The 23,561-nt window shown below is 39.8% G+C and overlaps 2 protein-coding genes across 4 annotated transcripts; both read left to right on the forward strand.

The window, feature by feature from the left end:
* The first annotated feature begins 9,335 nt into the window (after positions 1-9,335).
* Positions 9,336-21,996, forward strand: LOC114870905. 3 transcript variants are annotated; one of them, XM_046285894.1, is made up of 7 exons: positions 9,341-9,363; positions 10,189-10,240; positions 11,762-11,858; positions 12,316-12,482; positions 15,958-16,091; positions 16,444-16,620; positions 19,638-21,996. In XM_046285894.1, exons 3-7 carry the CDS (start codon positions 11,769-11,771, stop codon positions 19,814-19,816), a joined length of 747 nt encoding a protein of 248 aa, XP_046141850.1. In that variant the 5' UTR covers positions 9,341-9,363; positions 10,189-10,240; positions 11,762-11,768; the 3' UTR covers positions 19,817-21,996. The 3 variants fall into 3 exon arrangements, with proteins under 3 accessions (XP_029031960.1, XP_046141850.1, XP_029031959.1); XM_029176127.2 differs by lacking the exon at positions 10,189-10,240 and having other exon boundaries at positions 9,336-9,363; XM_029176126.2 differs by lacking the exon at positions 9,341-9,363 and having other exon boundaries at positions 11,042-11,858.
* Positions 21,997-22,358: 362 nt separating this feature from the next.
* Positions 22,359-23,547, forward strand: LOC114870906 (ATP synthase subunit O, mitochondrial). Its single transcript, XM_029176130.2, has 4 exons — positions 22,359-22,467; positions 22,654-22,698; positions 22,802-22,912; positions 22,988-23,547. Exons 1-4 carry the CDS (start codon positions 22,447-22,449, stop codon positions 23,432-23,434), a joined length of 624 nt encoding a protein of 207 aa, XP_029031963.1. The 5' UTR covers positions 22,359-22,446; the 3' UTR covers positions 23,435-23,547.
* The last annotated feature ends 14 nt before the right edge of the window (positions 23,548-23,561 follow it).

Here is a 23,561-nt window from a genome sequence, read left to right on the forward strand (position 1 = left end):
GTATCGTTTATTTCGTCGGCCGCAATACCGAAAGCACACGCAAAGCACGTAGATAAAATTGCGTATTAAATAAACGAGCCGGACATTTCGAGAGACGTTACACAGGCGCACGAACACCCTCGTTACTTTGAGTAATCAACGGTGATTTGTAAGGACCCGGGGAACCGTTGAATACATTTTGAAATTTTTCACACTCGAACTCCGACGACGGACCAATTTGTTTCTGGCTAATTAATTACACGGCGCACAAAGTGTACTTGAGAAAATGGGACGCTTAACTACGAATGGTTAAACCGTGGGTTGAAAAATTCAAAAGAAATATTTTAACATTTCCAGTTACGTGCTATCCGCCTTGTTTACCGTTATATATTTCAGGCAGAACACATCTAACGATTTACCCGGTTCCCAGGTGATACTGGGCGAAGCTGAAACCGGGGCGAGCGATGGAAAAACTCGGCCCAGTTTTTCCTGGAAAATTCTGAAACGCGGGATGCAAACGCAGAGAGAGAAAAATCTGCGTGTATAAAAAAAAAAAAGTCAGTGACGAAGGTCGAAATGACTCGGAGGGTAAAAAAATTAAATCGTAAAAAATAAAATACGTCAATCGAGGGTGTTTAAGATGTTCCAAGGCATATTTTTCAATTAAACACTTCTGAACCCTCTTTTTAGCTTCCTGCGTATCAAGTCGGAATAATTGAATACTTCGTCGAGGGATGGTCGTTGGACGGTACTTTTAATTATATTGGAATGCGCAATAAAAAAAAAGAGAGAGACAGAAAATTTGATTGACCTCTCGAGTTACGTACGCAACTGGTGATCGACGAATTCAATTAGTTCGCGGTTCAAAAGTTTCTGAAGTGTAAAAACTGGGTGCACCAGAGCTGTGCACTTCTATGCGTATCTGTTACTCAATTTCTAATAATTCAATTAATAGTTCCTGTCGCGGTTACGCCATACGTCTGTACTAATTAACGATGGTCGCGAGTAAACTGCGTGCTCTCCGAATTCTATACGCAATTTATTTAATATTATTTGTAGCGATTGACCGGAGGTTACGTCATTTGCGTCGCACTGTATGATCTGGTGTGAAGTTTCGAAAATTTCGTACCCTACATTCGTGACAAAACCCGGATTTAGATCGTACTACCAATCATATTAATATTATTGAATCCGTGATTAATTTATAATTTAATCGGAAAGACTTGTCTCCAATTACGTTCGCTCTGTGTATCTATAAAAAAAAACATTCGTCGTGAATGAGAAGAAATTAAGAACAGAAAGGCCTGGAAACGGGTCTGTTGAATAAGTCAGTGGTTCATCGAGTTATGGTGGCCGGATGATTAATCCGACGCTTTGCAGTGGCCAACGTTTGTCAGAGCAAACAGGCTTACGACACAATAAAGGCGAGATTACTCTGGCAAATACGGACCACTGTGTTGTAATCGTCAAAGAACAATGTAAACAGGGTATCTCTTTGTATTGTGCACCGAAAGAAACACAATACTGATAATAAAGATAAAGAAATATTTTATTAGGTCTCCGCCGCACGAAATTGTCGATTTACTCGGAAAACTTTCCACGAGGGAAAACGAGGGAAAGCTCGTTAAAAAAAAAACACTCGAACGACCTATGTTTTCTTAAGATTTGTAGGCGTTTAGTGGAGAGGGAGAAAGGGTTTCGTCTCCCCGGACGCCATTAGTTCGGGCCAGGGTCCGCTAGGTAGCGGCGAGATGATCGGTGATCAGTGTTCTCGATAGTGGTCGCCCGGCGTGCAGTCCAAACTTATAGAAATTCCGAATTGCGGAATGATAGATGTCTGGGACAGGGTTCGTCAGTCGCGATTCCTCCCCAACTAGTATTAAGTTAGGCTAAGTTACTTTAAGTTTATTTTTAAATCACCAAAGACTGATCCATGGGGTTTTTAAAGTACAAATTATATTAAGATGTTTTTTTTCCTCTCCTATAGATTATTTTTAATTGACGGTGAAAAAAAATCATTCGAGCATCCTTCGCTCTTTGTAAAATTCATCATCGTTAGATCGAAAAGAAACTTTTATCGAACGATCCTTTTATGAATATCACGACTAATTGAATCTTCGATGATTGTTGCTGGTTAAGTGGCGGTGTCGGAAAGTAACTGAAAAAGGTGCTATCGATCGTGGTAGAGAGTAGAAGGGTGAACCTTCGTGGAAATCCTTGTGAGAATCACGTCCTTTTAGCGTCTTCGAGTGTCATTTTTCGGCCAATTCCGAAGAGCTTTCAGTTACTCTTGGATTTTTCTTCGGTTATTCAGGGAATTGCAGTTGGTATTTCTCTATATATTCGTACGCGTACGTTTCCTGTTGCCGAGCAACGTTTTATATCAAAACATCTCTAACGAAGGATCGTCGAAAGGAAGGGAATTTAATTAACGTCAGCATCTCGACGCGAAAGAAATAAATACCAGGAACGACCGAGTGGCTTACTTCCGGCGCGTAAATCAGTAATTAGAAGGAAACAAAGTTACGGGGGAACAGCCGTGAATTCCTTTTGTTCCACAGTTAATCCGTTAACGAGAGAGATCTCCGTGCGAAACGAATCTCGTCACGGTTCGTTGATAAAGGTCGAAAGGAAAGGAAGGTGTTGTCGGGCTAACGCCGGGGCAAACTTTAACGACAAGAACCGTCCCGGGCGGTTCGCATCTTGAACCGGAAGTAGGGTAGCCTCGTTTCGTGGATGCTTCCATAACTCTGATATAATTTCGTACGAGAGTTTCCAGTTGCTAATTAGTCACTCGTTTTCCTCGATTCCAGGACTAACGTGCTCCAGTTGAACTCTCGAACTCTCCTCCCAACGGGCAAACTAATTACCCTATCCGTGTTTCTGGACGATGAAAATCGTGGCGGGGCAGCTGGAAAACGTTGGACACGGTTAACGTCACCGCGAAGGTCCTTCGAAATAATTTAACGCTGCACCGAGACGGTTCTTGCTACAATTATGCAGAATTTATCCCCCGGAGAGCCACCATGTCGCTAAAATAGCACGAGCTTTCCTTCCAGCAGATCCTTCCACGAACACGTGCTTCTTCCTTGATTATTTAATTGGATCTCATTATTAGCCTCGTTCAGAACGGATCGAAACGCTTTGCTCCTGTTCTTTCTTTTTCTAGACGATATTTTACAGGGTGACGATTGTGGAATTATTAGAGCCACTCCCATAAATTGATGATTTTACATAAATATCATTAATTCTTAAATGAAAACCGAGTTAAACCGAGTAAATATAATCTTTTAAATGAATTTCTTTATTTTTATTTTGTTGTATATTAATAGTGGAGAGTTATTGATTAAAATTTATTTAAATGTAAAAACCTTAAAATTGTGGCTCTATTTCTACACAAACATGAAAAACCTACTTCTTATATCATGGCTCTAATAATTTGATCACCCACTGTAAAAACGATCATCGGTGGTCGGTCAATGTTGAAAAATGAAAAGTTCTTGTGATATCGATTTTCTTTTCACATTGGGAAGATGCACGAAGGAAGATGAAAGTAGAAATCTGATAAGAGTCAAAGTTGTTGATGGCATTAGAAGGAAAGTCGGTGAAACTCGGTTTCTCAAACGCTCGGGGGCAAAGCTCAAAATGGAAGCGAGAACAAAGAGTGGAATGGTAGGAAGTTTACAACTACAGCTTATTGGATTACAAGCTTATTTACGTTGATACCATTCGACAATGCTATCATCGTTCTTTTATTCGTCCTCTCTCGGTTTCTCCCTTTCTAATGCTTTCCCTCTCGATCCATTCCATTAGTTTCATCCTCCGTGACTCTTCTAGCTTTACCCTTTATTTCTCAGTGTTTCCTTTTTATTTCAGATGCTTTCGTCGACAGCTTTCTACTTGGAAAGGTAAAATGTTCGGATCGCAACGATGACCTTTCTTATTCCTCTTGATTGACCCACTAACACACAAATTTCAACCCCTTCCTTCCATTCTCCTTCGAGACGTTCGTCGGATCGCGCTCTCTTCCTTTCGTGCGAACTGAATTTCATAATTAAACGCGTTGATTACCGACATCTGATGGTACGAATATCGCTTAATCACCTAATTAAGAGATTGACATTTCGAACATCATAAAGTTATAAATCAGAAAGCAGAGCGTCTGATTAAGGATTTTCTGAAATATTACTGAATTTCCTGTTTCCTAATTAATTCGCGATGAAAACTAACGATCCGATAGGAGACCGAAGGAATTTTCCTAGTTTAAACCGGCACCTCGTACACACGTCTGGTACAAAGGTGGGTAACTTTACCGTGCCATTTTCCAACTTCCACGCAGCTCCAATTCCATAGCCCACTTTTCCTTTCCTTTTCCTCTTCTTTCTTACCTCGAGGTATATAACTTGACCATTAACCTGCTCACGCTATCGCATCTACCCACGAACATTGCACCCGCAAACGTACTTACTTCGCCGCTAATATCATCGAGCAGAATTTTCTTTCGCGGTTCGATCAATTTTCTTTTTTTTTTCTTCTTCTTCTTATTCCTCGCCAAGAAAGTTCGCGGTTACCGTTTCCTCGTATAAGCGCGAAGGCAATCTCGAGAGCATCTGGAGCGGACAGAGATTTTCGCGAAACTTTCAGGAAAGTATCGTCATCCACGCCTCGTCGTGGTTCTTGCTTCTAATTTTTCTCCTTCAACCCGATAGGCTCGGGTCGACGAGCGGTTTGCGAAACAACTTCGTCGAAACGATTCGTCGTTTCATATGCAAATTAAGTAGGGCGCAAGGAATTAGTTCCTCAAGACGAAAACTTAATCGCGCTGGGGTACCGAAAGGATAAGAGGATGATCGAGATATCCGTTTATAAATTCACGGAAAATTCACCGTTCCTTCGATGCATATTAAATAAGAGATTTTCATCCGCTTCAGATTTGCGGATGTGAATTGAAAATGATGAAAGTAACGAGTGTTTCGCCTCCCACGAATTAATTATAGAAACGCTCCTCGGGTACGCGTGCTTTTTCGTTCCGATTCGAACGAGCTGAGTAAGAAATAAAAAAAGATTCCGAAAGTGATCCAAGGTTCCGGTAGAACGTTTTCACATTTACATTTCTATCGCGCGACCCGTGACTCTCGATTATCGCTGACCGCTGTCCTGATTTTTAATAGATGCAAAACGAATGCATACATGCATAGCCGCATGCAAATCGCGACGGAACGGTCGTGTTTCACCGATCGTTTGCGAGTTGAACTGAAAATCTGGATACCCGAACGAAAGAACCTCGTGGAATTAAGGAAATTCGATTTCACGGCGTTCTATTGTCCTATGGAGATTAATTTACCGTCGTCTCTTCGAATTTTACGCCAGAAGAATGTGGGGGTTGTGGGCGGAGCGTGGCGCCTTGGGCCTTTCCTATGATGGCCGTAAGGTGGACCGCTAGCGAGAAAGGATGGAGTTACGCGGGCGACACCTTGCGGCCATTACAGGAAAGGCCCAATGCCGGGGGGCCACGCTCCGCCCACAACCCCCACTTCTTCTAGCGTAAAATTCCAAAAGACGACGGTAAATTAATCTCCATTGGACAATAGGAGCCCGTGAAATCAAATTTCCTGTGAATATAGAACTCAGACATCTGGGACAGGGACCGTCCACGTCAGCCCCACTGTTCTAGTGGACAATTCCCGGGACGAAATGCCATAATTTTCCCGAGACAAAACGCCATAATTTTTCCAAGAATTTTATTAAATCGTTACATCGATGGCTATTTTGAGCACGGTAACGAATTGCAATTAAAAGAAGAAACAAAGGGAAGATTTATCGAAGCTGGACATCTTTAAGACCCCTGGATAGTGGTTGATGTAAATGTAAATTGACATCTGGCAGCGATGGATGGTGCGTCAACGATACGCCAACGTCGAAAATTAGGGCTGATATTAATAGACTCAAAGTGAATTATTACTGTCCCATCGTATTCCGGCTCGGTGGAATTATGCGAGGACATTGTGCGCTCATTCGATGCCTAAATTTCAGCCGGCAATTCGCGACGAAAAGCTTCTCGTTGATCAAATATTGTGCGAACGCATCGGACAGTTTCGAATTGTCATCGGATACACAACGCGTTTATTAAAGGTCGCGTTTATCTCGAATTTCCATTATAGATTTTGGGCTTTAAGCCTGCAATATCGGAGTCTGGGTCAATCGAGGCCCAAACACACAACGCATATAACAGAGATATTAACTCTGAATATTAAATGTACAATTTTTAAATGAAAAAGTTTTATAAATAAATACGAAGTTAAATTGAAATTAGGTCTCTCTTCGTGGCCCGTCATCCTCGTTCTAAAACTCTTCATACGTAGAGTATTTCAAACGAAATATCAAGAAATTCATCTGACGTTATTTTTCATAATCCGTTATTTAATCTTCGCAGAGAAAGAAATTCTGCATAAATTGTTAGCTCGGCCTTGATACAACAGTTGGAATTAATATTTGAGAGAAGTACACGTTGCACCGCGAAGGTTGAGAGTCTCTATGTTCTGTGTTGGACGTTTATGACACGAAATTTGCTGCAGATATCCGTTTTCCTGAGAGGATAGGATCGCTGTATTTCCCTCTGAACCTCCATCTCTGTTACGGCAACCATAGGAAATCCTACAACGGATTCGCGTTGATAGACTAATAAAATTCAGCCGCGTTTGTGAAAGGAAAATTTAACGATACTCTGTTTGCATCGTGATTAAACGTTGAAACGCGAACATACGGGGCTTTGCCATTCGATACCGGATACGTTTACATCGTCCGATCGATTACAACGTTATTGTTGCTTTCTTTTGGATCTCTGGGAATCGAGTAGTATAGCGATGGAAAGGTCAGACAATCTGCTAGCTCGGCTAAAAGTCTCATCTAAGAAATTGATTTCACCCGCAGCGGCAAAGAATTTATATTTTCGTGCTCTCAAAGATTGAAAACCATCAGCGGAGAGTAAGTAAATAGAAACGTTTCGAGGAAGAGAAGATGAAACGAGCAGCTCTACTTTTACGTATCGGGTTGATGCATAAGTCCTTATCATTTTGTCAGTCTATTAAAATCATTTTTTCAGAGAAACTCGAATCCTGGAAAGAAACTTCCCTTTATTCTATAAAATCAATGACACATTTCTCGACTGAACCCGAGGCTAAAAGAATTCCGATTCGGATAAAAGGTGAAACTTGTCAGTAAAGGAGATGATTTTATTTTCTTCTATCGAGACGAAGCGAAGAATCGCGTTTGACGCTCGTGGTGAAAAAAAAGAGAAGAGGAGAATCGTTGTTTCACTTTTAACTTTTACCAGCGATGATTGATGTCAAGTGCCCTCGTGAATTCTAAAACCGTGTTACGAATTTCGCTCGTTATCGAGGCAGTTTCCGGCTAGCCGAGAAAACGACACGGTTTACGGTAACGCGAACAAATGAAACTGTGCAAATAACGTAACTAGGAGAAAAAGAGCGCGGGATTGTTGGTAGCCAAGGGCGAGCCGTGAAATATATTAATTATCGTTCCAATTAAAACTTCGACGAGATCCTTTCCATTCCGCAATTAATTGTTACACCTCGCTATATTAATTAAACTTTCGAAATAATCTCGACGTTGTTTGTAGATTTATCAACGAACACGATCGATGCAAAATTTTGATAATTCTTTATAACTTTTTATTTCTGAAGTTAAGTAGTATAGTCGAGAATAGGTCAGACACCCTTCTAGTTACATAAACGCTTCCAGCATTCTTCGTTTAAAATCATTTTTAGAAAAACAAATGGATAGATCAAAATAGGATACATTGTATATATACATAAATCAGTATCGTTTGATGATGTAAATACCACAAGCGTTTCTAGACGATGATTCGAATCACGCTAAATTTACCTGTTAGTTAGGGGCATCGTGGTAAAACCAATCTCCGTCCTCTATTCACGCAGCATGCGGCGCGATTGGTTCATCGTGTTGCATTTAACTGGCGGCTATATTTAGCCCAACGCTGATCGACCAATCCTTCACACAACAGTTTCATCGAAATTAACATCCAAGCAACGCGCCACCACCATCACGCGTTTAATTAATGATCCTGTTCCGATGAGTATCTCAAACACTTTTATTTCAACCGTTCAAATACCCCGAGCCAAGATAACCCTTAACTGAACGTGTTAATTTGCCAGCAGAGAATTTGTTATTAATTCAATTAATTTTCAGGGCCGGCCCTGGATAGAGGCAAACTAGGCGGCCACCTAGGGTCCCCATAAAACGATTTTGCATCTAAGAATTTTTACTCGAATATTAATCGATGTAAATGCAAACCTAAATTAGTTATACAAGCTTTAATGTTATAAATTTTTTTTAAATTTTATTTGACCTACTTTTTTTTATATATGCAAAGGGACCCTTTTTCGAAGCTCGCCTCGGACCCCCGAAATCTCAGGGCCGGCCCTGGGTCTAGGCAAACTAGGCAGGCGCCTAGGACCCCCCAAGGTCCAGGGCCTCCATAAGACTATTCGAATATTAATCAATGAAAATGCAAATCTAAATTAGTTGTACAAGCTTCAATGTTAATTTTATAAATTTTATTTGACCTACTTTTGTTTTTGGCCTATTTTCGAAGCTCGCCTCGGACCCCCGAAATCTCAGGGCCGGCCCTGGGTCTGGGCAAACTAGGCAGCCGCCTAGGACCCCCCAAGGTCCAGGGCCTCCATAAGACTATTCGAATATTAATCAATGAAAATGCAAATCTAAATTAGTTGTACAAGTTTCAATGTTAATTTTATAAATTTTATTTGACCTACTTTTGTTTTTGGCCTATTTTCGAAGCTCGTCTCGGACCCCCGAAATCTCAGGGCCGGCCCTGGATCTAGGCAAACTAGGCAGCCGCCTAGGACCCCCCAAGGTCCAGGGCCTCCATAAGACTATTTGAATATTAATCAATGAAAATGCAAATCTAAATTAGTTGTACAAGCGTCAATGTTAATTTTATAAATTTTATTTGACCTACTTTTGTTTTTGACCTATTTTCGAAGCTCGCCTCGGACCCCCGAAATTTCAGGGCTGACCCAGTTAATTTTGAACAGAAGAAATATTTTTGCCATCGAGCTCCTCCTTTTACCAGTCTCCCCTGGCCTAAAAATCCATGGAGCACTTGATATCCGATTTTAATCGCGCATGCACACGTTGATGCTGTTCCAAACGTGAAATTGGTCTGTCAGTTCATCGCGCCTGTTGCTACGACACAGTTTCTCCCCCCCTCTCCAACCGGGCACGCAGGTATACCTGTTACTCGGAAGAGCAACGGGCTTTAGTTGCTTTCGATCAGTGTCTTGGATCGGAAGTGTTCAGTTTTCAGATCCACAATATCAAGTGAATATTCAAAGTTCGAATCATTTCGTAATAATCATCGCATCCATCTTAATTCGAACATTCCATAATCAGCATACAGTGAGAGGCACACCGTACAAACCGTCATGAATTTATAGTCGAGACAAAGGAAAAAAAGTTGCAACAATCATGGAGCGAATCTACATACAAAGCCTGATCATGACATATACTTTATATCTCATTGTGTTTTGCATGATATTTGTATTGTACAGACTCTCCTCTTTCGTGCGATCTGTGCATCTTAAGAACTGCAGTAGTATAGTGTAGCATAAGTCAGACGTACTGAATATAATATACCTACTACTGTTGTTGCATGAAAATTTAATCAAGTTAATTAATGTTTTTGTGTTATTATTAGCTAACTGTGATCATTAGATTTTATAATAATAAAATAATTCTATGATTTATTGACTGCCATAGTAGTATAATGTGAAATTAATCAGACAGGCAATCTATGTGGCAAACGTGCATTAATTTATTTTCTTTAAGTAACAAAATTTCAATTATTTTTTGACATTAATTTAATAATTAATAATTTGTAGACTTGGCACAGATTGGACAGAAAGAATGATAGATGATAATAATACCTTCTCACGAATGAAAGCAAACTGTCCGAATCGCGCTTTTCAGTAAAATTGACAATTGTTTTGATAATAATTAAAAGAATTAATCATAATACAATACTTAACTAGCCAGTCGGTACACAAATATCTTTATTCGTTTCAATGCTTTCCCGTTGCGACTGCTATGCAGCGCGAAAGCATCTTTTGTTAATGATACGAAATTCTCTGGGTAATTGCTTTCTAGGTAGAGCACGGCCTGGAGCTGACAATCCGGAGTTCATTTCAATCTAAAATTGGTTGGTAACGGTGAATGAAACCAGCATTAGAATGACGATAAATATTCTAAATCTGTTTAAGTTTCCATCGTTATCAAACGAGCATAAGATTATCGCTTCCCAATTATGTTTTACGACTTTGTTCGGTTTGAACCAGCGCGATACCAGCCTTCCGTTTGTCCAGATTGTTCCTCTTTCTACGTAAAACAGCCTCGTAGATCCTTTCTTCTTCGTACAAAAAGGTTCACGGTCATTTTTCCTACATACGTACGCGATACGATTGAAAAAGAAAGAAAAGGGGACAAGATTTCAAGAGAGTAGCAGAAACGCGAAATATTAAAACACAGGAAATCTTTCGATATTGCAAATATAAATTTTAACGAATTTATATTTGCGATATAATTTTGATAGAGAAATTGAAATTTTTCTTTTCAAATTATCGACGTTAGATTAAAAATAAAATTTTTCAATATTAAGGGTTAATTAAGTAACAGGGTTTGTTTTGATGATACACGAAAGTCTGGTTACGCGTTGGTGTAATAGAAAGGTACGGTTAGTTAGATCGCGGCGACAGTAGTACAGGAGCGGAGTAAGTCAGACATGCGCTCTTAAGAAGGGAAACGAGCGGTAGTGAAAGAGCTCGAGAGCAAAACCCACGTTTCAGTTAGTCGCGTGTGCTGGCACGGCGCGCACATCTTTCCCGAGGAGGCTCGATTTTTTTTAACAATGGAAACTTTTGATCTCGTAAAGGAAAGAAAGCTGGCCGAGGTTCGAATTTAACGGGAACACGCGGTATATCTAATTTCTCCGTGATTCTGGCAGTGAAAACATGAAGCGAGCGTCGAGATTCGGAAAGGACGGGTCGAACACGAATCACGGGACCGGTAGGAATTCACGAAAGTGCGCCGATAGCCTGACTTTAATGAGATTCGTGATGAGAATAATACGGGCTATTCGTTGGCACATTTTACCCCGTACCCGTCGTCAGAAGCATTAAATGGACGATTTCTTTTAATTATCCCCACTGGAACCGCTCGTAAATCTATCGTTAATCTACTTTTAATGTTCGTCTAATGGTCGAACGAAGACGAACAGACGTGTTTTCGACAATTTTCGGACACGCCAGTTAACGAAGAACAACGATCGGTCCTATTAAAGGGAAGCACCGTGTTCGTGCCGCTTTTGCTTCAAGCGATCCTGTCTCAATTACGCAGACTGGCGAAATACACCTCTTCTCTTTAAAAATCACCAATTACTTGTAGAGAGAAAAAAAACAAAAACAAAAAAAAAAAAGAAAACTTGCCCCGTTGCTTCTTTCCCAAGTCTAGACGAATATATCTACGCGAGATACTCGTAAAAGTTTATTCTGGCTGTGATCCAAAAAATCGAATAACTATCTGTGTTAAAAGCGGTGTTTAAAATCCTGTATTTCGGTGTGTCTCCCCGATATTGATGTAACATCTCATAGCATTCGTGAATATTACCGAGCGATATTGTTAATTGCCTTCCGACAATTAGCAATCGAAACGTTGCTCGTTCAAGCGAAATAATGACGGAATCGCCGAAACCATCAGTGAGCAATGCTCAGAACCAGACGCAAGATGAGAAGGTCGAGAAAGCAGAAAGGGCGATTCTTATGGTAAATTATTATACTTGTTGTTCGATACTTTCGTTTATCTTATCATAATCGTACATTTATCGGGGGATATTAATTATTTGTATTTGGGGTCAGCGACTACGCATCTGTTCGCCGATTACACGGTTTAATATTATTCTAATCGAGCAATATCAAACACGAAGAATTTGCTATTTTCCGATAGGGAAAAATATGAAATTTTATTCAAATCTCTAAGCAATTCTCTTGTTCTATTTTCGATCAGATTAACGTAAAGTGTCGTTTATTCCATGCACGAGGAAACAATCGTTCGAATAAGCTGTTCGCTCGGTTTATCGTCAGAATAATCATCGGTCACGTAACAAATTGCTCGGTTTATGATCACGGCGATGTTTAATCTCCGGTTGTCGCGTATATCACAGCAACTGTTACATATCTCGGGAAACCGGGTTAATCGCGGGTTTCGCTTTTATTTTTCTAGCAAATTCAAGAGATCAACACCCACGTGGCACAATATCGTGATCAGCTGTTAAGCATTGGGAGACCGCGGGACTGTCCGGAACTGCGGGAGAAAATTCGGCGAACACGTCGGAACTGTGTAGAAATGTGCAAGAACACGTCCCAGCTTTTACTGCCACAAGTAGGAAAGTACGTATGCCATTCTACGTTTCAAGATATTTTTTTTCTTTATTATAAATAGAAGTACGCGTGCTTTTGACGGAAAAAAAATTGCTGCGTCAGCTGTATCGTTGACTCGTTTCACTGCGGCGACTGGTTATTCTTCCTTTTTTTTTTAGCTTTTTAAATTGTATTAAAATTTAAGATTGAAAACTTGATTTTGCTTGGACTTTTTTTTTTTCAAATCAAGGATGCAATGACGTACGATATTAGCGATGCAAATTTTATTTCGTGTACATTGGAATAATGAGAAAATTTCAAATCAAGTGTACTGAATTGGAAACGATGGACCGAAATAGGTTAATAACATATTTTTCATCGATAATGAAATAAAAGATCGATTTTCGGAGGGGTGTGTATTAAACTTGCTAATCGTTGAGAAGAAAATTGAGAAAGCGTAATATAAAGCGGGGGAAAAGAAAAGAAAGGGGAGATCGAACGATTGATTAACCAGTTTATGTCAATTACTCGGAATCGAGCGTTAAACGAAGACGTCATAACACACAGCGAACGCTCATATTGCTTCCTGTTAATGAGATTCCAATTAACGGGATAAAATAGATTGCAACGATAGAAAACAAGCCACGATCGTGTACTTCCCTATTTTTGTTAAGGGATAACCGAAAAAGGAGGATTCTGGAGGATGATACTGGGAAACGCGTTGCCTTAGCTCGGAAATCCCTAAATAAAAGCTATTGTCCTTTCCCTATTGTGCCGGAGGATTTATCAGACTTATTATGATCCTGTTTTTGTTCCCCAAATTACATCCCCTTAGGCGCGGCGCAAATCGATTTCTTAAGGATAAATTGTTCGCTCTTTTTTCCCTCCGCGATTGTCGCGATAATCTTGGGACAACATTACCAGCATCTAAAAAATAATCTATCGAACTTTCTTATTTTTTACCGAGTCTTTCGATTATCGTGATTGAGCCGTGTGTGAAACAGGCACGTAATAATAGTATCAGAAAAGTTCTGTTACTTTGAAACGTGCCCGGGAAAGAATGTTATCGATTCCGGGGATTGCTTTCCTAGAAAGGTAAAAGTGACCAAGGTCCGGTCACCAAAGAACCCTCGGCGTCTTGGAGAAAAAAATAGATTCTCCTACAGGAGTTCGCTTGTTCCGACGAGAAGTTAAATGTTTCACGAGTTTCCATTCCCTTCCAGGTCCTGGTTAATTCGTCTCCCCGTTGATTTACAGCTGGAAAGTTGCCGGAAACGGTCGGGATTCTCGGCTCGTTCGATGCAAATGTAAGTCGCGTAATTTTCCCGGAACTTCTTTGATAGAAAATCAAAGAAAATCCCTTCGGGAATTGGGAACGAGTCCTACGGTCGTACGGTCCGAATACTGCGCATTCGTTTATCCCGTCCTCCGGTTACATAATTTCGGTTAATTACAGATCGCGTGTGCCCAACGCTCGCATCCCTATTCACGTAACGTCGCTGCGTAATTTCTGCCACATTCCAAACGTCAAACACACGCTAATTGCGATTTAAACGTCGCTCGGACTGTAATTCTATGCAAATTAGCGATCTGCGGCCCGACTAATACGTCGCGTCGGGTTCCCGACTATTCGGGTCGGTTCGGATAACATCGGACGGACTCGGGTGGGTGTACGATACATACGCGCGGTCGGGTAGCCCGGTCGGATAAAGTCGGGCAGACCCGGACGAGCTCCCGCGGGCCGCGGGCCGCGGCCTAATTCTTCTATGTGGAATTTATTTGAAATAAATTTCATTCCATGCCACCTGTATCTTCATTTTATACAAAATAGATTTCGAACATGCTTATTGCAAGCGTTAATAAGTAAATAAGATTGGGCCGCGCCCGAATCTGCCCGACTTTATCCGACCTGACCCGAAATAGGACACCCGCCCGAGTCCGCCCGAGCCCGCCCGAACCCGTAATCGGGCACCCACACATCCCTAATGCAAATCGTGTCCATCGACGATGTTTGATTATTCGAATTAGGGAGCGAATTTCAAGGGGATAATCAACTACTTCCTGAAAACGCTTAAAAACCTGGCGTGTTTGATTCATCGCGCGATCAATTTTTACCAATACCTTCGTGAGATATGGCAGCCGTATCAGGCGCAATGTATCTAACGGAATCACGCAAGTTTCGTATCAGTTAAACGACACGCGACGCGGAACACTTGTCTTATTTCATAAAAAAAAAAGGAAAGAGAAATTGGCAAGGGTATGTGGAATAAGCTGTATCCCTTTTACAACGCCTCGAAATTGTTCGAGAGATAGCGTATCGCGCACGATTTTCCAGAAACGTTTATTGCAAAAGTCGCCTTTGCAACTGCAATCGAAAGCGCTTTTTTTCCATAAATTACTGGCAACGAAACACGAGTCGTCGTTGCACGACAATCGACCGATCGTTGCCAGCTTTATTCCACCGCTAATAGACGGTATAACCGGCAATGAAATATGTAACCGGAAGTAACGCGGAAATGAAATTCGAGGAAGTTTTTCCGATAAGAATTGGAGACCGCGATCGGATGGAAAATTGTACGATAAACGTCTCTAACAGTCTCGAGCATCTGGCATTAAACAGGCTTGAAATCGATGCCTCCTACTTTCCAGCGTTTTATTAGATTTTTACGATACTAAATAATAGCTTTCGACGAGACGACCGGTCGGGGATAGCATGGAAAACGTCTTTCCCTTCGACTATTCGGTACAAGAAAGATACGTGAATAATGGATCCTTAAATTTTTCTTATTTATCATCTTGTATCTTAAAAACAGCGAAACTACCCCTCAACAAATTTACGTTGAGACAATACCGTAGGTTATATCGTAACTCAAGGGAAAAGAAAAGAAAGTGAACGCGGGACTTGAAGAGCAATATCCGTTGTAGATTCAGTCTCCACGGTAGACTGTAAAAGGTTAAAAAAGAAGGAAGAAATTTTTCCACCCACCTAAGCTTCCCAGAGAACAAGCGTTTCTTTCGCGATCGCAATGTACTTCGTTATAATACCTTTGCTCGTGATCTTATACCTTTCCTCGTGAAGAAAAGAAAATAAATGCCACGAGCCAGAAAGTAACGCGGAAACAGCTCCGTGACAATATAAATCGCTCGGATTTTCTCTCGAGTTTACTGGAACGACATTAAATATTTCTCGTTTGACGAACGGAAGGATTAAAGGCGCCTCTTTAATACGTAAATCTTCTTTGTACAAAGCGGAACAATCGCGAAAAATCGCGGTTGCCTTCTTCCTTCGAGTTTCCTCAACCGAGAGCTTCGTATAAATATTGGCTTTGAAATAAAATAGATAACTAAATAGGGATCGGAATAAGCTTAGATCTTCTAAAATGCAAATTAGCTTCCCTTAGAATTAAATAACACTATTTAATATTTGATCCCTCTTAGGCAAGTAGTACAAGTCAACGAACGAACCATCGAACGTTATCGAAAATTTGTAATATTCTGATTTCAGAACTACTGAGATCGGTATACCCGTAGACTGCCCGAATTTAATGCTGCTATTCTACGTGTCTCAACTGTTCCTACGCGAATTGTCCAAAAGCGAGCAGCTGATTCGCCATGTTCCGATGGACATGAGCGAGTACGGTAAGTTCACCAACCCTCTTTCCTTTAACTGGAAGATAAATTGAACGGCGTACAGCTTCGCCCGAAACATTTTAATTAACCGGAGCTTTACGAGGAATCTCCTATAAAGCAATAAATTCACTTTCATCGAAAATCCAGTTACACGAAACGCGTTACGCGTGACAATCGAATACGAGCTTAAAAAATATCGTCGAACCGGATTAACTTGTTACCCGGTCGGATATTTCCATCGGGAAAACGTCATTTTCTTTAGGTATAATAAAAAGCGAAGAGATATTGTCAGCGTCGTTTGTTACATCGCGATGGGCGACCGTAAAAATATTTTTCATTCTTTTTTCCATTCCCGTTTCAGAAAGTCGTAACGGCCCATCAAAGATCGGCAACGTGATCTCGCAGATACTTCTGTGCAAACAGATCACCCCGAACTTCTACGTGGAGGAATTATGCAGCATAAGAAAAGATTCGGACGAAATGCGAGAATTGATCGCTGAACTGCAGGAATTCATGCCGCAATCTGACGAAAATATAGGTACTGTTGTATTTCCGGTTATCATCGTTCATCGTTACGGGAACGAATTTTGTTTCGCGACGACTCGCTTGTCTCCCCGTCCTATCCACGATCGAATTTATCCCGGTTACTCGTCCTCGGGGATGATATTACAAACGCCATCGGTTATCAAAGCACAGAATATACACTATCGCTCAAAACCATTTGCCCGTCCATACTCTGTCGTATTTATGACACACGCGTCTAACTTTACTTTCGGAAATCTCATCCTGGGATGGCGGACCATGGAGAGAGACCTAATTTTAATTTAGTTTGGGTTCTACCTATTTAGATAATTATTAAAATAATAATTATGTATATTTTTGTTTATTAATGACTCGGGCGTCTAAATTTTCTCTTGAGAAATCTCACCCTCTGATGGCGGACCATGGAGAGAGACCTAATTTTAATTTAGTTTGGGGTCTACCTATTTAGATAATTATTAAAATAATAATTATGTATATTTTTGCTTATAAATGACTCGGGCGTCTAAATTTTCTCTTGAGAAATTTCACCCTCGGATGACGGACCATGGAGAGATACCCAAATTTAATTTAATTCCTGTTTAAAATTTTAGAATCTATATTTTTCTTATAAAACATCCCAGTCAGAAGGGAGCAACGTTTGCGATACGTTTTACTGTTCTCCTGGAACGTAAACAGTGCCGTTAATTCGATTAGCAGTTTCTGCGAACTGGTCGCTCTATTCACCCCCTAATATCTCACCCTCCCTCGATTATTCTTTCCATTCTTCCTTCTCCCTATTCCCGTGTTCCTCTCCGCCTGCACCCTCTTCTTCTCTATTCAACTGTCTCTAATCGGGTTACTCCGGAGGCCAAGGTCTGGATTTCAAAGGAGTACAATTTCTCCATCTTCGTCTGTTCGTCTACGTCTTACCTCGTCGCACTTAAGTTGCCATTGATTCAACGGAACAAACGTATTACCTTCCGGGAGGAGAAAGCATCTAGGTATAGGGTTTATCCGGTTCGTCTTTCGGTCGGCTGGTACACGGTGACCTTAATTATCCGTCGATATAATGAGCGAATTCGGATGCGTCCCTGTGGTCCGTGAAACCGATATCGTCGTGCATCCGCGACCTTCGATCCCGTAACCGGCAAATTCGAAACTTCGAACGCTTATCAAGGGAATACCGAGGGAGGGTGTCGAAGGAGGGCGAATCGGTGCGACAGAACGGGAGAAAGACAGGGAGAGAACGAGAGAGAGCAACGTTTGACATTGAACGGAAAACGGGTCAAGGTCGAGCGGAAACACAGACTTCCTTCTGGCTGTGTGTTACGGACGGGAAATTCACGCTCCAGAGAGAACGTACGCGGCTACAGAGGGAAATAAAGGAATAAAAACCAACAACAAGGAGAGAATCGTTGGACTCGTAGATAAAATTTCGAAAAAGGGCTCGAGTGTTGTGCACCCGGCGTGACGAGAGAATTCATTTCGGGGGGGGGGGAGAAACTCGGTGCTGAAACGAGGCGGGAATAAAAAGGAACCCTCTTAGCGGACGCACGTGCGACTTTTAAGGGATTCTTTGAAAGGAGCTCGTGGTAAATTAGGGATACAAAGGGGGTTCGAATAAGCTCAATTGATTTGAAAATACCGTCTTTTAGAATTTCTAATTTATTCTATTTAAAAAAACTCTCCTCTACATTCCCAGATGATTAACGTTACGCACCGATGTCTGTGCGTGCAACTGACGGATATGAACGCGTAACGCGCTCAGGGAGGGCAGGGAAATAAATATGTACAGACGGAAACCGCGACGAGCATTATTTAACGCTAAACAGAGAGCGGGTCAAGGATAAACTGCGTTCACTCTGTTCTCCGCGGAAACGTGAATTCAGCGGACACGGGAAAAGGGTGGGAAAATCGGTGGGGTTGAAAGGGGAAATATGCACGACCACCGATAAAGCAATTCTCGCCACGATTTGCGAAACAATCTAAACGGGCAAGGTCGGGCAAACCTTTACCACCAGGTAAACTCGGCAAAGCTTCCACCTATGTACTCGAAACACGCCGCGCCGCGGCGCCTGGCCTACCCCTTTATTCATTCTCGTCCCCGAATCCTCTGTTTGTCGCGACGAAATTAATATGTATGCACAACGGCCACGTATCATCGGCGTTTCGCGTCGATCGGGGTCAAGGACGAGAGGAATTCGTTTTTCTGCCAATAACGAGAACCGGAGATTACCATCTTTCTTTAGATGAAACCTCATTTTCAACGAATCTTACCGCAACGTTCTTACCTTCCCGGTAATTTACCTACCGGCTTATTCGTAACAATGGATTTTCGACCGGACGCCTCTTTGAAATTCACAGAAACGTACTTTATCGCTGGCGATCCTCGATGAAAACCTCTTTTCCTGATTTTACGACCGATGGAAAAGTCTCGATTTATTGCGATCGCGCCGCATCGCACGAGTTAAGTCGTTCTTTCATGATTTTCCCCTATTGCTGCACTTCCCTCCGAATGGCACCCACATCCGAGAGTACGAAAAATTCTTTCTACGACGCTTTGACCAGTGGAATTAAAGAAACTCGCGCGGATCGGGTAGAGAGAAAGTAGGTGAGAATAATCTGGGTCGCAGAAGGAATCGCGCGCGTTATCAGAGATGATCGATACGATCGAGCAATTAGAAAAGAATTCAATAAAGTCGTAAGGGAAAATATTTCCCCCTCCTCGCTTAGTCTCGTTAAGCCTTAGGTCGTTATCAATTAAGGTGCTATTTGATTTTTAATTTCGAGGGGAACGTTAAAGAGAATCGCTTCAAACAGAAGCGTATTTACCGGAGCTTCCATTCAACGGAATTACCATCCATTAAATAATTACGCAGGCAACTTAGCCTATCAACGTTCGGGAATGTCAAAGTATCTTCTTCCATTAACTGAATTTTAACGAACCAAGTACAACAATCGACGTTATTAGACGCGAATAATACCATTGAAGATGGCGAAGCTGAGATTGTTTCTTTCTGTTCGTGTTCACAGAAAAGTACCAGGCTTTACATCAGAGCGGAAACAGAGGAAACCGTGGCAACGGACGAAGAATTCAACGAAATCGATTGAATCACAGCAACGATAGATCTAATAGATCGGTAAGACGCTCGTCCTACTTGCATGAAGCTCTGAATCTGTTTTGTTGCACTGCGAGGACCAGTTACGTTTAAATCAACGCTGGAAGGAGCAAAGATTTCGTTCGCTTACGTGTTTATCGTTAACGAAAAAAAAAAATATGGATCCTTTGAACCTTCTGGTGTTAATCGATTTCATTTCGCCGGCATTCTAAGAGACTGCCAGCGTTTCGCTTTCGAGTAAGTCTGAGTTGATCACTGAGTTGTTCAACAAGCATTCTTATCGTTCTATACACCGGGCCAATTTTAACCCATAGACTGGCTGAAGTTACCAATCGATTAGGTTCTTACCACCAGTTCGTAAATGAAACGGTAACCGAATAACCGAGATATAATTTGAATAATAGTTGTGGTAACAATGGTTTATTTGAATAATAGAAACTCGTGTTTCCAGACAAATGGATGGAAGCACGAAATCTGACTATTATGTTTCGTCCTGTACACGAATGTGCGTATAATTAAACACTCAGCGATGGTGTTGATAAGAAAAATTTAATAAGAGGTTCGATCATTCGTTTTACAAAAGTTTCATTTGATTAAACGAAGTCATTGCCGGTCTAAGGATTAAATATCCGTGAAGAATCTTGGATTCCACTAGTCTGGTAGACGATAAGAACCTGATACAAGCTTTATTTAGTTAATAAGATACAGATCTATAATTATAGATATACATATACATATTCTGCGAAGATATTTTTTTAAAGGAGCTTCATTTACAGAGGAATTGTTTGAACCGAGTATGAACCGAATTAAAAATACGATCATAATCGTATCGATGATCGACTAATCAGTTTCTTGGAAAAATAGATGTTAAATGTATGTATATCGCTCTTTGATCTGCACCGATTATCAATCAATGGTATTTAATGGATAAAAATATCAAAATTGCAAAAAAAAAAAAAAACAGCCCCCTTCTAAATGTTGTACGATCTGGTCGCGTACTAACGCGATCATACCACGCGTGTTCTTATATAGGATCTACCGAGGCACGAATTTTTCCGAACGTGCACTCGTGACTATTCGTGTCCTACCCCGCGATATTTGAATTTGAAATTATTAAAATCTCTGTGGAAAATGATGGGTACAGATGAAGAACGAGCATAAATATTTTGCTGACAGTGTACATTGTACAGAATGCTAGAGAAATGTGTCAACTCGGAAAGTAGAAAGAGAAATGTCGATCAAATTAGACGTTAATGAATCCAATAGAGGACCAAATTGAACCACGCGCCCAGCTCGTTTGTCATAAAACTGACGCGAGAGAATTATTTTAACTATGAAATTTTCATGTTAATTAAACCTTGACAGAAATATCCTTTGTTACTATTGTTCTATTATCGTTCACGTGTTAATTAACAAAGAGAAGTAATTATAAAAGTCACTCTTATGGTAAACGAGCAATGCGCATATATACACGGTTTGTTTTAATGTTAAATACATATATTATTGTATGAATGTTTTGAAGAAAAAAAAAAAGATATACTTATGAATGTATTCACATAAATGTATATGGTGTTAGTTTTATGTCCATGCATAACACTAATACTCAGAAAATACTAATTGTGGTTACTAACCTATTATTCATGATATTAACAATAAATCTTGTATGTATGTACACATTTGTGCATCCACAAATACGACAAAATGATTAGCTTCTTAAATTACGTAGTATTGGTTACGACATTATATTAACGTTAATTAGAATGAAAGAAGTAAATTAATTAATTATAAAATAATTAACGACCAAAAAATGAGAGAAAAGTATAACTTTGTGAAATTTCTTCGTGGTATAAATTTTGTATACGTTGCGTTCAATTTATTTGTCGTATTAAATAGAATGATTCAAAGATAAATCAAATGTAGTGAATAAATAATAGAAGAGATATCTACATATAAAACTGTCAGCTGTGTCATATTAACCAAGGACGGATAACAGGAAACTACACATATCGATTGATAATCTAATTGATATTGCACAAAATAGCATGAAAGATAATATATATGTTATCAATGTGTGTAATCCTAAACGTACTGTCCATATAATAAATGTTTCTGCATCTAATTAAATTGGCGGTACGAAAATACTAAGGATTGTTCATCCAACATCTTTACCGATGAAAAGTATAATTGTAAACTTCACCACGTTTGAAAATTAATAAATGGATCGCTATATGTTGAAATCTCATGTTGAATTTTGATGTTCTAAGAAATGTTTAACATACCTTAACAATGATGTTTGAAGAATACTCCATTTACAAAGTAATCAGCTTTGACGCGCCATTTTCGTGTTAGTTGGTATGTACCAATTGTCGTTCAATATTATAACAATACATTTTGGCCATCTTACAGCTGTCAAAATCACATGAATACCTTAAAACTTGAAACAGTTAACTTAGAATAAGAAATGAATGTAATACAAATTATGAAGCAAATAAAAACTCACCTATTCACGAGCGAATCACTTTGCAATTTTATTTACTACTGTCCGAACAAAATTTTGCGCACTTTCAACTTGCGCCCTCTACAGATGGCGCTTTCTATCAAAAGATATATATGTATTCTCTACTCACACATATGAAATTGGTCCATCTTATATAATGGTAAATGTGTAGAACCACATTTGTCGTTCTCGGATTTTGGTAAAGTGCTGCTTAAAGTATAGAACCATGTCTTTCAGCAGAGTAATTGTAAGTAATATCACATTCGTAACTTGTTACCTTTGTCAACCTGCAAGTAATACATAAATCAATGATTTTAAATCTTCAGTGGGAAAATTAAGTATTCTGACAACTCAATTATTGAACTGATAGAATGAAAACACTATGAGTTCTAAGAACAACTTGTAAAATTAATAAAAAATATTTGTTTTCTAGGCAAGATCGTTCAGTAGCAATTCCATTGCTCAACAAATGGTTAAGGTACATTTATTAACTCCATATTAAATATAAACTTACATAACTTAAAATAATATCTTTGATTTATGTTCTGATCGTTATTAATTTAATTTCTATACGATGTTAGCCTCCAATTCAAGTATTTGGAGTTCAAGGAAGATACGCTACAGCACTTTATTCAGCTGCTTCAAAACAAAAGACATTAAATAATGTTGAAAAGGATTTAATAAAATTCCAAGTATGTATAATATGTATTGTATTTTATGTAATGATGAATTAAAGTCCTACAGTTTTAATTTCTGTACTATGATAGGAACTTGTAAAAACTGATCAGAAGCTGAATGAATTTGTGAAAGATCCATCAATAAAACGAAGAAACAAAGCTGAAGCACTTAAATCAGTTGCTGGTAAACTCAGCCTGGCTAAGGAAACTACAAATCTATTGACTTTACTTGCAGAAAATGGAAGACTTGGACAAGTAAATGGTATAATTAATACATTTAAGATGTTAATGGCTGCTACCAGAGGTGAGGTTGTATGCGAAGTAATTACTGCCAAACCACTTGATGCTGATATGAGATCTAAGCTTGAGAAAGCTCTAAAAGGATTCTTAAGCAAAGGTCAAAATATCTTATTAACTGCAAAGGTTGATCCTTCCATTATTGGAGGTATGATTGTATCAGTGGGAGATAAATATGTAGATATGAGTGTTGCTACTAAAGTTAAAAGGTATAGTGAAATTATTGCTACCTCAGCATGAACAGTTTTTATAATATTCAGTGAAAAAGGAAAGAATAATCTATGTATAGATGTTGATATAGATGTTCATTAAATAACATGTACATCATTAAACAATAAATTATTCCAAATCTACTTGTTCTTAGTAG

This window comes from Osmia bicornis, chromosome 1 (assembly GCF_907164935.1).
Source record: "Osmia bicornis bicornis chromosome 1, iOsmBic2.1, whole genome shotgun sequence".
Classification (NCBI taxonomy): Eukaryota; Metazoa; Arthropoda; class Insecta; order Hymenoptera; family Megachilidae; genus Osmia; species Osmia bicornis.